This window comes from Gekko japonicus, unplaced genomic scaffold (genome assembly GCF_001447785.1).
Source record: "Gekko japonicus isolate JY-2015 unplaced genomic scaffold, Gekko_japonicus_V1.1 scaffold320, whole genome shotgun sequence".
In the NCBI taxonomy this organism is placed as follows: domain Eukaryota; kingdom Metazoa; phylum Chordata; class Lepidosauria; order Squamata; family Gekkonidae; genus Gekko; species Gekko japonicus.
Window position 1 is genome coordinate 1182818 of NW_015168660.1, and position 15602 is coordinate 1198419.

The following is a 15602-nucleotide window of genomic DNA, read 5'->3' on the forward strand; positions in this document are numbered from 1 at the left end:
CGCGGGGCTTCCTTGCACTCCCGCCGGCCTTGCAGGTCCACCACCGGGCCCCTCATGGGGCTCGGCAGTGGAGCTGCAAGGCCGGCGGCAGCGGCCAAGACCGTTGGGGGCGGGGTGTGTGACCTTATGACACACTTCCGGTGATGTCAGGGGGTGTGGCCTTATGACACACTCCCGGTGTTGTCAGGGTGTGTGGCATATGCTAATGAGTTATGCTAATGAGTTCCCCTAGCTCTTTTTCTACGAAACGACCCCTGGTGACTCCTGACTTAAAACATTTGTCTAGTGCAACTGCAGCCAGGAGGAGGAAAACATGATAAAAAACTGAAATTAGAGAGCTGTTATAAAGTAACCAAATCCCAAGGCTACTGTAGTAAACCCTGACTGGATAGCCCAGGCTAGCCTGATATCACCAGGTCCCAGAAGTCAATCAGGGTCAGCCCTGGTTAATATTTGGAAGGGAGACCTTGGGGTTGCTCAGCAGAGTCAGGCAATGGCAAGTCACCTCTGGATGTCACTTGCCTGGAAAACCCTACAGCAGGGGTGTCAAATCAGGCCCCTGGAGGGCTTCTACCAGGCCCACAGTGGAACTGGCTGTCTTCTGCTTCTTCTTCCAGTTCTGCTGCTGCTGCGTCATCGTAGGTTTGCAGCTTACAGATACACACCTGAACAGCATACTCAAGATTGCGACAGCACAGACATTTTGATGCAATAATTCAGAGCAAGAGGTGTCAGTTATCAGACACTGTTAAACAAACAAAATATTGCAAGAGTGCTAATGTTTTAAGCATGTTTTTAAGTAAAAAAAACCTGTTGTGTTTGTGTCCTTTATAAAGTTTATATCTCCGCTACCTGGCATTCCATTTTATGACACGCATGGCCCGGCCCAACAAGGTCTCATTTATGTCAGATCTGGCCCTCATAACAAATGAGTTCAACACCTCTGCCCTACAGGGTCACCATAAGTCAGCTGCAACGTGACTGCACCTTCCACCGCCAGCACTGTATTTTACATATTTATAGCCAATACAAATATGAATGTCAAACAACAGAACAAAGTTTTGAGTCCAGTAGCACCTTTAAGACCAACCAAGTTTCATTCTGGGTATAGGCTTTCGTGTGCAGGCACACTTCGGCAGACAGCAGGTGGGTGCCCGTCTGAATCAAAAAAGGTTTTGAAGTTTTTATTTTGAACTCAAAGGAGGAGGTTGTTAAGTGTCTGGGAGAATAAAACCAGGTGATTAAACTGTCCATTTTCACACATTTAGCCTCTATTATTGCTTTTTTTTATTTTGGTGAGTATTTTGTGTGTGTCTGTGTGGGTGTCCACGTGCGTGCTTGTGAGCCTGGAAGTCAAGGTGATTTCTGGCGACCCCCTAGTGGGGCTTGGACATTTTAGAGAGGTGGCTTGATAATATCTGCCTCTGCGTCCCAGCCCTGGTATTCCTTGGAGGTCGCCCTTGGAGGTCTCTCTTCCAAGTGCTTGCCAGGGTTGGCCCTGCTTAGCTTCTGAGATCTGACAAGATCAGGCATGCCTGGGCTATTGAGGTCAGAGCACATTAAGCCTCTATTAAAGGGCGGGACATTTCCCCCCAGGTCTGTTGGCAACCCTAACTGTAGCCAGTAGCTGTGCCACTACGGACATCTGGACTTCTATGTAAGGCTTTAAGGATATGTGGCAGTAGCAGTCATATTCACCTTTTTTCCTTTACTGCACATCAGTGGAAGGAGAGCTGTTTCAAATGTCACCCCCCCCCCCGCCCCGTGTATGTGATAAGTAGAGGAAACTTAATTTGGTCAAGCAAGGAGAGGTTCATTTCTCATGACCAGGACAGGGACTTAAATGGAATATTTCAACTGTTATCAGCTCACACTTTGCCCTCCTTAGTATTGCAATTTTAAAATAATAATAATAATAATCATCATCATCATCAGGCGTCATTTCCTGTGGGAGCGCACAGGAGGGGAGCTCCGGCAGTAAGGAGCCCAGGGGGCGGGCACATGCAACAAGCCCCGCCCCCTGCTCCCAGCAGCCCTCAATTGGGCCACGAGGAGTAAGAAGCAGCCAGGTAAGTTATGCAAATAACTTATGCTAATAAAATAATACGCAAAGGACAGGAAAGATCTTGTAGGAAGCCCTCAAAGTGTACTTTCCAGAATCTGTCGTGCAATAAGAGTCAAATTGTTCTCTATTAACTGAGAGAATAGTTCATCACAGTGTGATGATCAAGAAGCGCCATAAATAGGGGGGGGGGGTTTGGAAAAAGAGGTGCCAGAACTCTCAAGAGGGAAATGAAGTTTTCAATGTGTATACTGAAAACTCATGAACTTTTAAACATTTTAAAAAGAATTTTGTCAAAAAGGTTCTGGAACTCCATTCCGGCACATTCCCCCAGAAAAAAAAAAAGCTCTGGATAAATCATATGGCCATCTAGAGCAGGCCTGCATGGGGCGTGATTTATAGAGCTGAATGCCATTCACAAGCCATTTTACAGTGATTCACTGTGGACTTGATAAGCCTCCCGTTTAATTTCATTGTCCTCCCAGAACTTCAAAAATAGGGGTGGAGGATGCGGCAAAACGCAGGCTCCTGTCTTGGGACATGTGTGGTTTAATTAAATTGCTAAACTTCAGTTAGGATCTCACTTCTCCAGCACTGCTCAACCCGACCTCAACCAACAAAAACAAGACTTCTTTTCCTGTGGTCACCACCACAGAGTTTCAGGTGGGTAGCCATGTTGGTCTGAAGCAGCAGAACAAAGTTTTATTCAAAGTATGCGCTTTCGTGTGCAAGCACACTTGTATCCGAGGAAGTGTGCTTTCACATGAAAGCTCATACTTCAAATAAAACTTGGTCGGTCTTGAAGGTGCCACTGGGCTCAAACTTTGTCCTACCACCTGAGAGGTTAAGAGACAACACTAGTTTTGACTCCCTGGAATGTAAACCACCTCATTAAAAGACTCATCTTCAAATTAATAACCCCAGTTTTCCCCGGAGACCTTTTTAAAATTACCCTGGACAAAGGGGAGGCCATTGGAATTCAGCCTGATGTAATTCAAACCCAGGCTGGTGTCTCCTGATCACTTTATTCCTTAGCCTTTGGTAAACGTCTGGACCAAACTAAGTCTTTTCATGTAGGAGCAGGCTGACCTCCAAAAGTTCAAATTCACATTTCTTTTTATTTGTAACTAGTCACTAATTACAAAAAGGGGAAAGCACAGAGTTGTGCAGCGGACTGCAGCAACTGCAGAGCAAAGGGGAAAATACAATGAGACATAAAAACACATTCTCTCTAGGGCTAACATTCACCCCTCTCTGAACTACAGAACTATGAGTTAGGCAGAAGAATTTCACAGCGCAGTTCTAAGAATCCATTCCTGAGAGTACGTTCCATTGGATAAATATGAGTAGGAATCGGAGTAGATCTGCCTGGGATTGCTCTCTGCTCCCCAAATCTGTTTCCATCTTTTTGTGCTGGTTCTCTCTCAGTCTTCTTACGAAGCCATTTTACTTCAGCTGCCTCATACCGTCACACCTAGAGTCCCCTCAGTTGAGTATTTCCTTCTTTCACAGAGTTCTTTCCCACAAGGGCAGCAAGACTACTTCCTTTCTAGGGGTAGAAAATTCCTTGTCTGAGGTAATATCGCCAGTGGTAGTGACTCCTTTTAGGAAAGCCTCACTGCCTAGTTGACCACTCAGTATTCAGCAATGTATTGGTATCCTCTTGTCCCCACCTGGGCAGGCTGGACACTGCCTAGGAAAACTTGTTCCTCGACATTTCGATTACTTTTCAAGTCAACTGTTGGGCATTAGCAGATTGCAAGTTAAAGTTATACAGTGAGCTGTGGGACGAGGTATCATTTCAGCAAGTTTCCCTTCCCCACCCGTTCCCCATCATTTTTGAAGCTAAATACAGAATCGCAGCAATCTTTGTTGGATTACAGCAAAGAAAAGAAAGGGTAATTTCCTTCATGGAACACAAGCGTTATCATTCTCCTGTAAGCCTCTCTTCTTGGCCACACGATGACTTGAATTAACCTCCCGAAATCAACAGAGAGAAAATTAAACATTTTTCTTCTAAAGTTGCAATTTTTTTTTTTACACAGATACCTGTGGGGCGAGGTGGCGTTTAATCACACATGGGAAATATATGGTCTTATCTCTACCTCCACTGAAAATTCCCCCTAAAGTGTTTATGATCCTCCCCCAATGTAGAATTTTGCCTCAATAACCGGGAGGGGAGGAAAATGTGATCATGGTTGTAATAACTGGGAAGGAAGGTGTTACCTCCCCCCCATCTACCCACGGCTTCCTGGCCACAAACTGATCCAGGCTGCTTGGAGCCCCTGTAGAGGGCTGAACTTTTAGTCAGAGAACACCAACAAACAGGGTTTATGGATATCAACATCCCAAAAGGCCAAGAGGGTGGTCTGCTGCATTTATTAACTCTACTTTTTACACTGAAATCCCTACCAAAGGTTATGGGCCCAGCATGCAGCACACATATGGTTTAGACTTGAGAGTCAAGATGTAGGTTAGTACAGAGAGAATGTTTATTCTTTGTTTTGTTTGTAGTATTTCCCAGTTTAACCTCCCTTATTAGTAAAGTAAACTTTCTTGTTTAAAAGCTAATACAAGTGTTCTGCTGCATTTATAAACTCTGCTTTTTACCCTGAAATCCGTAACAGAGGGGATAATTTTATTAACACTTCCGGAGGAAAACAGCAACTCCATGCAGAGGCCAAGTCCTGGCTATCAGATAGAGTTGCCAACTGGCCTAGGGCACTGATTCCCAAACTTTTTGTTACAGTAACCCCACAAGTCCAAATTTACTTTGCACCTATGACCTTGGCCCCCATCTATCTATTACCTACTAGGCAACCTATGACCTTGGCCCCCCATCTATCCCAGGATCCCATTTTCTGCAGTGCCCAGCCAGATGTTTTTGAAAACACCAACAAGCTTCATACAGCTGCCCCCCACTATGAACCCCAGCAAGTGGTTCCATTTTTTGTATGTATGTTTGTTGCTTTTTTGTTTGTATAATATGATACTGTTTGTCTTATGTAAAATAAAATTGTTTAAATAAAAAAAAAGCAACCCAGCAAGTGGAGTTCACCTCCGCCTTCTCTGCCAGCTAGGCTGTGTCAGGCTTCCCAGTCAAGACACTCAACAACGTTCCTTCAGAAGTTTCAGTTTATTGAGAGCTAGAACTCAGGACACCATGAACACTTGTGTCAGGAATGGCGGGCTACTGTTTTGAACCTTCAGATATACCCCCTTCAAACATGACCAGATACAGTAAAGCCAATAGGCAAGCACCTGGAGACGCGGGCAAAAAGCAACCGTTACATTCCTAGCGGGAAGCCAGGAGCAGGCAGAGTAAAACCGTCAAGGACACTGGACAGATAACAGCGACCAGATGAGCAGTGAAGGGGGAAAGGGAGGAGGGAAACAAGGAGAGCTACCCACCCATTCCATATCATGGCAGCCTTAGTTGACAGGCTGGAGTCAGAGGAGGTGTGCTGGAGGGGGGGGACACCGGATTGAGGAAATACGTGAAGATGGCAGAAGCACTGCAGGGGCTGGGCAAAAGGCTGGGCTGCCGAAGGAGCAGCACCAATACAGAGTCCACGCATGCTCACAACTCATTCTATCCTCCCCTGGCTTCCCCACGGCACGGCCAACCACTCCCAACGACTCTCCAACCTTTTCCTCCCTTCTGCCCTGAGGACTTCCCCCACCCATTATGGTCACACAGAGGGACAAAGAGGGCTATAGAGAATATCCTGTCCAATTAATAAAGGCTTAATGTGTGGAAACGGGGAGATGAAACTTTGCACTAAACAGAGGTGAACAGCACCTCTTGGTAAATAATATCCCATTAGGCCTCTATTAAAGGGACAGGACACTTTATTCCTCCAAGCCAGCTGGTAACTCTAACTCTGTCCTCACAGTATACCACCAACCAGCTCCAAACAACGTTGGCATTGTGCAGCTGTGGAGGTGGCCAATTCGAAAGATAGAAAAGAGCAAGAGTCCAGTAGTACCTTAAAGGCTAACAAAATATGCGGCAGGGTATGAGCTTTCGTGAGTCACTGCTCACTTCTTCAGATACGGCTAGAATGGGGGGTCCATCTGTCCTCTTTATTGGAAAATGGAGATTTCAGATGCCGAATGACATTAGTAGGTAAATGACAATAGCAGGTGTGACTGGATTTAGGTGAGATATGCAGAGGGGTACATCTCCATCTAATTCTGAAGCTGTTACATGTCTCCATTGCGCTTCCCCTTGGATTATTGGAGTTATGGAACAGATGATCACTGCTAGACCAGGATAAATTATGTTAGCGGTAGCCCATCCTACCTTCCTTCTCTGACTCCTGCCTCTCCCTGGAGTGGAGAACTTTGCACCGTGTACGGGTGAGGGCAGAACACTGTGGTCTTAATACAGGGCGTTCTGCATCGGCATTATCGCTCAATGCTTGAAAATTAACTTGACTGCTTGAAGTTGGCCAATTCTCTCAGTAAATTTGGTTTCTGACTTTACTCTGTCGGAATTCTCCAAAACTAGGAAAAATATTTTCTATCTTGTAATAAAATAAAATAAAAAGTATATTTCCGAGTAGGTTGAGACCAGCACTTGCAAGCAATATATTCCCAGCAGGGCAGGGATTAACAGCTTTCTTCCTCTGCCCCAGACAATTTTAGGAGCGCAGAATCTAATCTAGGAGAACCGGGTTTGATTCTTCACGCCTCCACATGCAGCTGCTGGTGTGACCTTGGGTCAGTCACAAGTTGTCTCAGAGCTGTTTTCTCAAGGGCAGTTTTAGAAAGCGCTCTCTCGGCCCCACCTACTTCACAGAGTTTCTGTTGTGGGGAGGGGAAGGGAAAGGAGATTGTAAATCACTCTGAGACTCCTTCGGGTAGTGAAGGGCGGGGTATAAATCCAATCTCTTCTTCTTCTCCCTGCCAGAGGTATGCTTTACATAAATACAACTCGAGGTGACAGGCTTTGGGCCTGGGCTGCTGATGAATATAGATGGAATGGGGCTCCAAGTGTCATTCCTGAAGGAGTCTCCAGCCAAAAAGCTCCCTTAAGCAGGTTAGGGCACCTGGCCGATGGCATGAGCAGCCCAGTACCTTTTTCCAGGCGATCTATCCCCTCCATTGTCAAACAGTGAATGCCGGAAGTCGTAATTCACTGGGGACGAAAACAAAATGTTCCCTCTGTCCGAATCCCAGCCACAGCCATTTATCCTTGAACAAAGACAGATTAAGGTTGCAATCTTCCAACACAGACAAACCAGCTTATTGTTTCAGAGCTCATCAGTCAGAAGAATGAGCCAGTTTGGTATAGTGGTTAAGAGCACGGACTCTAATCTGGGAGAACCGAGTTTGATTCTCTACTCCTCCACATGCAGCTGCTGGCGTGACCTTGGTTCAGTCAAGTTCTCTCAGAGCACTTCTCTCAAGAGCTCTCTCAGCCCCACCTACCTCACAGGGTGTCTGTTGTGGGGAGGGGGAGGGAAAGGAGTTTGTAAGCCGCTCTGAGACACCTTTGGGTAGTGAATGGTGGGGTATAAACCCAATATCCTCTTCCAATTATGCAGACAAGACACTCTTGGGAATCTCAACCTCATCTCCTTGCTAGTTTGAATCAGTTGAGAGTCTTGGATTATCAGAAACCCATTAGACAAAATACACCGTTTAAACTTGCATGCCTTGATCCTAGGGTAAGTTATCAGAGCAGTAAGTTAAGGCAAGAGATCAACACAACACAAAAAACTGCCTATATAGAGTCAGACCATCATCTTATTGAGGTCAGTCTTGTCGACTCTGACTTTCACAGGCTGCCCCAGATCTGCTACATTATTATGGGATCCCTTTAATTGGATATGGTGGTGGTGGCAAAGTACCATCAAGTCACAGCTGATTTATGGCAACCCTGTAGGGTTTCAAGGCAAGAGGCATTTGGAGGTGGTTTGCCATTGCTTGCCTCTGCGTCACAACCCTGGTATTCCTCGATGGTCTCCCATCCAAGTGCTAAGTCAATCCTGCTTAGCTTCCGAGGCCTGATGCGATTGGGCTAGCCTGGCCTATCCAGGTCAGGGCTTTAATGGATATGCCCAGGATGAAACCTGGACCTTCTGCACACCAAGCAGATACTCTACCACTGAACCACAGCCCCTCTGCATTTCAAGTTCACAAAGGGAGGCCCTTTACCCTACAAGCCCTGCTTGTGCAATTCCTGGCAGTCTCGGGCTTCAGATAAAATGTTGAACTAGACTGACCCTTCATCTGACCCAACAACCAATGCTAAGCATGGCAGCTCCCAGCTCAACTCATTTCCAATTTCCAGTATGCTCTGAACATATTAAAAACACACACACAATATAAAACTATGACAAAACAACAATAATTGATTTTGTCAACGTCTGTCATCTCCCCCACGCTGACAGTAACTTAAAGTACAGCATGACCCCGGTAACTTCTTCACAATGCCAAACAAAACTTGTAGCCAAATGGTTACCAGTCCTCTCTTACTTGGCAGAAAATAATATTGTCCCAGCTAACTCCTTATATGAGCAAATGGCTACATTCTAAATACTTAGGACTGTACTTAACTCTACAACATCTCCCTTGTTTAATGCACAGTAATCTATACATGGGAGCTGCGGTGGCTCAAGTGGTTAAGACGCTGAACTGCAGGCTGTGGAAGGTCAGTAGTTCAGCAGTTCGAGACCCGGGTGCCGCAAGATGGAGTGAGCTCCCGTCTCTAGTTCCAGAGGCCAGTTTGGTGCAGTGGTTAAGTGCGCGGACTCTAATCTGGGAGAACCGGGTTTGATTCCCCACTCCTCCACTTGCACCTGGCTGGATGACCTTGGGCAAGCCATAGTTCTGATAAGAGCTGTTCTTGAAAAATTGCAAGTAGATAAATAGGTACCACTTCGGTGGGAAGGTAACAGCGTTCCGTGCGCCTTGGTGTTTAGTCATGCCGGCCACATGACCACGGAAACGTCTTTGGACAGCGCTGGCTCTTCGGCTTTGAAACGGAGATGAGCACCGCAACCCTAGAGTCGGACTTGACTGGCTTTCGAGCAAGGGAACCTTTAATCTATACATGGCTGGGGGTTTGCTTTTGCTAAGTTCTGGCTGGTGTTTGACTTTTATGGTTATACGGTTGCTGTTTATTTCGTATTGTATACGCTGTTAATTGAAAATAATAAATAAATTTAATTTTAAAAAGAATATTCAAAGTAGTTTGCAACATTGTTGTAAAACCATCCTAAGCATATAGATCCAGGTGGTCAGCTGTGTTGGTCTGAAGCAGTAGAACAAATTCAGAGTCCAGTGGCACCTCTAAGACCAACGCATTTTTATTCCAAGGTATGAGCTTTCGTGTGCATGCGCACTTTTTCAAATACACTGGAATGGTAGGTAAGGGTCTAACTTATAGACAGGGGCTGAACAGCAAATTTAACATGTAACGTGATGAAGATGTGCATAGACAAACTAAATAACAAGCTAAGGTTATAAGGTCGACAGTTGTAAAGCAATAAATAGATCAAGATACCAGATAAATGCGTAAAGGTATCTTTTCTAATGGTGGGAAATGCAATGCAGAAAGGTGAAATTCTGCTTAGGATTGTATGGCTAGGCGTACAATAACCTTGTAACATATTGCAGGTATGAGGAAGGAGAGGGGTTGGCCATGAGAACAGACATTTGCTTGAGGTGGTAAAGGGTTGGAGAATCAGACAAAGGGCCCACTGAAATCAATGATAATTATTCCTTGGTGTTGAGGAATCTTAGTTCAATGGATGCATCAAGACCCAGCTAAGTGCCCAGTGTCATGACCGGGAGATGCAAAACGCTCTGAGGTACACACCCAGGGGTCCTAGTACCTCTGGGAAGGATGCTCTTTCTCAGAAAAGGAAATAATGAACAGCTCAAATGGCAAGCTGAGCAGAGATGAATTTTCCTGCACCAAGATAACCCTTAGCACAGCTGCCAGGAAGAGGCAAGGTGGATGGCTATTCCAATAACATGAGCTGGGCAATAAACCAAAGACACATGTGTCCCGGCTGGATTAGAAAAAGGAGGGCTGCATGTCCCACTTCCCAAAAAGCAGGATCGGGCAAAAGGGAGCTGAGACGGATTGCACAGAAAAGCAGGTTTTAAAATGCTGCTTGGGACAGAGAGTTAGGAAATAAGAGCTTAAATGGTTGGCTGCTCTACTCACCCTGACTGGCCAGCATCAGCTGAGAGAGGAAATAATAACAGCTGATCTGGAAGAAAAAGATTCATTCACCTTTTCAGTCACTTTTGGGTTTTGCCTGAAATCTAACCATCTGGATCAGTAGCCAGACGATTTGGCTTCTGAGGAAGAGACTTTGAGAGTGATTTCTGTCAGGGAATTGTCAGGAAAGTACTTCTATAGAGAGAAAAATAAGGACCCCATTGTCTAATTAAAACTACTCTGAGGGAGAATTCAGATTCTCAGTCAAGACAGCTACAACACAGCTTTATACAGACATACAGTACCGGAATTTGGCAGGAGGTTTTAGGAGTTAGAACTCCAAGACCAGCCAAATAGGAAAAGGAGTCATTGCTTCTTAGGGACAAGAATAATAATTTCTAGCCACTAGGAAGAGGTTGGGAAGAGAACTTTGGTCTGTGATGAAGGGGAAAAGCTTATACACGTCAAGAGTTACTGGAAAGCTATAATATCTAAAGGGAAAACCTAGATCTCTGAAGGGAGAAATGGAGGTAACTTCTAAGACTCATGACTCCCAGCACATCTACTTAAATGATATTATGCATTAGGGACAGGAAAGACCACTCCTTAAAGTACTGGAAAGCCACTGCTAGTCAAAGTCAATAGTCTGAGGCTACACCAGGTAGCTTTCCATATTTGCAATCTGCCCCTGAGAGATAATATGATCTTGAAGACTGACCCAGTTCATTTGGGGCCAACGTGAGACTTTAACCAGGGAATGCCTGACTTGCAGCTCAAACACTGTAGGGCGGGAGCCAGCATGGTATAGCGATTAGGGTATCTGACCAGAATCTGGGAGACCGAGGTTTGAATCCCCACTCTGCCATGGAACACAGTGGGTGACCTTGGGCCAGTCAATCTGCCCAGCCTAACCTACCTCACAGGGTTGTTGTGAGGATCAAATTGAGGAGGGGAGATCCATATACGCCACCCCAAACTCCTCAGAGGAAGGACAGGATACAGACTAATTCCATTAACAAGAGTTCACTCTCAGACACATGCACTTTAATTTCAACGCATTGTCACTGGGAAAGTTTTGGGGGGAGAATATGACAGGGACTGCAACACTTAAGGTAGCAGAGGTTAATATCTCCACATCACTAATCAGAAGTGCTTTAAACTCTACTGAGGGGAGGGTGTTGGTGGAAAGCACTGTCAAGCTGGAGCAGATTTATAGCAATCCAATAGGGTTTTCAAGGCAAGGGTCATTCAGAGGCGGTTTGCCATTGCCTGCCTCCCTGTCACGACCTTGGACGTCCTTGGCGGTCTCCCATCCAAGTACTAACCAGGGCCAACCCTGCTTAGCAGCCGAGATCTGCCGAGATCAGGCTAGCCTGGGCTATGGAGAAGATGCCAAATAGTGGTCCTTCGTTCTTCTCCACGAAGGCTAAAAGCAGCTGGGTACTGGGGAGTTTTGATCAGGGAAACAGCAGAGGGAAAGCGTAACTCCATTTCTCCAGTGTCTTATCAAGTCCAACCCCAAGCTGATTTTTGAAGCTAAAGTACATATTGGGGGGGGGGGGCTCCAAGAACTGGAAGAAGTCTCCATCATTAACAAAAGTAGGGTTCACTTCAAGGGGCCCTGGTGTCATGTGAAGTTTTACCCCAATTGCACAAAAGTTTGGCTTCAGGTCCATTAAGGAAATTAACCTATTCTCCTAAACACAAAAACATGAGTGTCAAAACATGTGTGGCACAACCACAGCATGAAAGAAAACAATCTTTCTTGCTTCACTGGCTAGAATTCATTGTTCCTTGGTGTCTTGCAAGTCTACAAACAGCTATTTTCAGGCCTGCTATGTAGTGTATGCAACACACACATTTTATAGGGAACCGCACGCTCTCATTCATACTTCCAGACAGAAGCCAACTTCCATCCTGTACCTGGCTATCAGACTGGGTTCTGTACTGGCCCAGAGGAGAATGTTCTGTCTCTTTAACAAAGACTTAATATGGGGAAATGGACAACCTAAACTTTTAATGGTATGGAGATAAATCACATCAGCTGGTCAATAACACCCCTATTCGCCCTCTGTTAAAGGGACTGGACATCTATTTCTCCAAGCAGCAAGCAACCCTGACAACTTGTATTTCACTGTGGAAAACTACAACCTCTTCATCAGTTTTCAAGGAGATTATGTACTGTCCTATGACAGCTGCCTGGAAGACCAACGATTGCATAAGTTCTCTGGGGGGGGGGGAAAGAAAAGAAGTCGACCTCTTCTTATGCACTGAGAAGTGTTCTAAAGCCTTTTATACATTGAGAAGTGTTCTAAAGTGTTTTCTGGGGCCCTGGCTAAGTCTGATGGGCCTCACCACCGACCCACTGGAACCATGACCTCCTAAAACACACCCTTTTTGGCCACCCCTTGGAAGCAGTGCAGAAAGCCACCCTCCAGAAAGTTCGGGCTGATGTGACTCATCTTCACATGAGGAAACCTCAAGGCTTCCTGGAACACAGTTGGAAAGCCACTGAAAAAAACCTCGAATCAAAATGAATGTATATATTCAGAACACAGTTCCAGGTTTCAAGTTGGAACATCACTTACTCCCATAGGGTTACCAGCAGCCTGGAGACAAAAAAAAAAAAAATTTCCCCGTCTCCTTAATAAAGGCTTAACTGGATATTATTTACCAACTGATGCCAACTTCAGCCACTCATTTCAACACATTAAGCGTCCGTTAAAGAAACAGGGTGTTTTTCTTCAGGCCCGTTGGCAAATGTAATCTCTCACCCAATCTCAAGATGCAGAATAAGTCTGAGGCTCTTTATAAGCTTTTTGTAGTTGCCTGACTGCATTTCAGCCTAGAAACAAAAAAAGTGATTTTAACAAATAAACTGTCACACAACAGCTGGACCAAACACCAAATTCACACCTGCCATGTAAAGCAGTTTACTGATATGCACAGGGGAAACAGCAGCGAGGGCAAGTGGCTCCGCCATCAGGTTCCTGATGTGGGAGGAAAAGGGGCAATTTTTACTCAGGCTTCTGCACCAGGCTCCTCAGTCCGGCTTGCAGCCCCCAAGGAAGGCTGATTTAGGAATCGCGTCTCAGTCTTCCTTCATGCAAGGCACCTGCCCTTTCAGTTTAAGCCAGGCGACCTGAAATTTTGCTTCAAGAAAGGGGAATTTCGATTAAGATCTATGGTGGCTGTGTGCACCAATCAAAGTTCGCCAGCGCCAGAATTCATTCTCCAAAAGATGCATGCGCCTCGAGAACGACCACCTCCCTCCCAATCCTAAAAAGATGACGATTAAAAAATAATAAGATGTGCGGGCTGGAAGGCAGGCTTGCGGAAGGGTCGTTCACGGAACGAGGCAGCCTCGCTCATGGGCGGCGGCTTCTTTCCCCGAGCCCGGCAGAAAGACAGACCAGGGCGGGGCTCCACGGCTTCGGTGCCGGGGTCAGGCGAGGGGAAGCCGGATTTGCCTCCGTATTAAAAAATAACGGCAGCAGATCTGCGCTTCTTCAAGGGGTTACTGGGACCCGCGGTTCCTCAGCCAGGACGCGAGGCTCTGAAGAAGGAAAACAGCCTCCCTTTTCCAAGGTTGCATCCCAGCCGGGGAAGCGCTAAATCTAACCGGAGGCGACTGTGAGGAGGACCGAGGTCGGCGCACTGGCGCTGCGTGCAAGCGAGGCGCAGAAAAGCCCCACCGACCGCTTGTGCGTGCACACGAAAGCTCAGACCTTGAGTAAACCTTTGTTGGTTTATTGGACTCTACAATTGTCCTTTCCCTTTTGTAAAGACAGCGAGACATTCCCTGGATTTATGGCTCCACCCGACCGACCCACGCTTCCTCGGCTGCTGCGCTACAGCGCTCGCCGGCAACTGAATTTCCCCCCTGCGCGCAACGGGATCGCCAACCACGGCTCCGGCGCAGCAGCCGCCCACCAGGTGTGGATGCAGCCAAAACGACCGGACATTTCCCGTCCCCTTCCTGGCTGGAAGGAGGAAAAAAAAAAAGGGAGATCAGCATCCGCAGCAGGGACCCGCTTCCTTACCGATTGCTGAGCCGCCCTGAAAGATGCATCCAGCAGCATGAGCCGCCAGGGCTCCGACACGGTGCTGGGCAAAGGCAGGTACACATAATAGGCGGTGAACGCGAACAGCCCGGCCAGCAGCACCACGGCCGACTTCATGATGCGCAGCCCCGTCGCCCCCCCCGGCCGACCTCCGCCTTTCACCCCGCAGCGCCGCTTTTCAAAAGGAGGACTTTTTGCAGCCAAGGTTGCTCGCAGCCCCCATTCAGGGGTTTCATAACCTTCACAGGCCAATCAGCGGGGAGAGCGAGGAGGAAGTCCAGGCGCTTCCGTCCCCTTCAGCCTCGTTGTGTCCTTGCACTGGGTTTGCATTTCGGTCGCGATTCCGGCAGGGCCGTGCACAGAGACACCTAGCGGACGAGGGGGCGCGAGGCACCCAAAGAGCTAGAAAACCTATTTACCAAAATAAATCATGGGATTGATCCCCGAATTAGGTAATTAAATGGGGTGGTGGTGGTTTTTTTAAGAACATAAGAGACGCCAATGTTGGATCAGGCCAAAGGCCCATCCAGTCCAACACTCTCTGTCACACAGTGGCCAGAAATACCAGTGCCATCAGGAGGTCCACCAGTGGGGCCAGGACATTAGAAGCCCTCCCACTGTTGACCCCCCCCCCCAAGCACCAAGAAGACAGAGCATCACTTGCCCCAGAGCCCCTAGCTATACCCTGTGGCTAATAGCCACTGATGGACCTCTGCTCCATATGCTTATCTAATTCCCTTTTGAAGCCGTCCATGCTTGTAGCACCCACCACTTCCTGTGGCAGTGAATTCCATGTGTTAATCACTCTTTGGGTGAAGAAGTACTTCCTTTTATCCGTTCTAACCTGACCGCTTAGCAATTTCATTGAGTGCCCACAAGTTCTTGTATTGTGAGAAAGGGAGAAAAGTACCTCTTTCTCTACCTGCTCTTTCCCATGCATAATCTTATAAACCTCAATCATGTCACCCCTCAGTCGTCGTTTCTCCAAGCTAAAGAGCCCTAAGCACTTTAAACCTTTCCTCATAGGGAAGGTGTTCCAACCCTTTTATCATTCGAGTTGCCCTTTTCTGCACTTTTTCCAAAGCTATAATATCCTTTTTAAGGTGTGGTGACCAGAACTGCACACAGTATTCCAAATGAGGTTGCACCATTGATTTATATAGGGGCATTATGATATTGGCTGATCTGTTTTCAATACCCTTCCTAATAATCCCCAGCCATAGCATTGGCCTTCTTTATTGCAGTCACACACTGTCTCGACATTTTCAGTGAGTTATCTACTACAACTCCAAGA

The 15602-nt window shown here is 46.6% G+C and overlaps 1 protein-coding gene across 1 annotated transcript in view; it reads right to left on the bottom strand.

The window, feature by feature from the left end:
* NCEH1 (neutral cholesterol ester hydrolase 1) overlaps positions 1–14489 on the bottom strand; it is a 49850-nt gene extending 35361 nt beyond the window's left edge. Inside the window, exon 1 of the mRNA XM_015415258.1 lies at positions 14288–14489. Within this exon, the coding sequence (XP_015270744.1) occupies positions 14288–14425 (138 nt within the window). The 5' untranslated portion in view covers positions 14426–14489. The remainder of the gene's footprint in view (positions 1–14287) is intronic.
* Positions 14490–15602: the final 1113 nt, after the last annotated feature.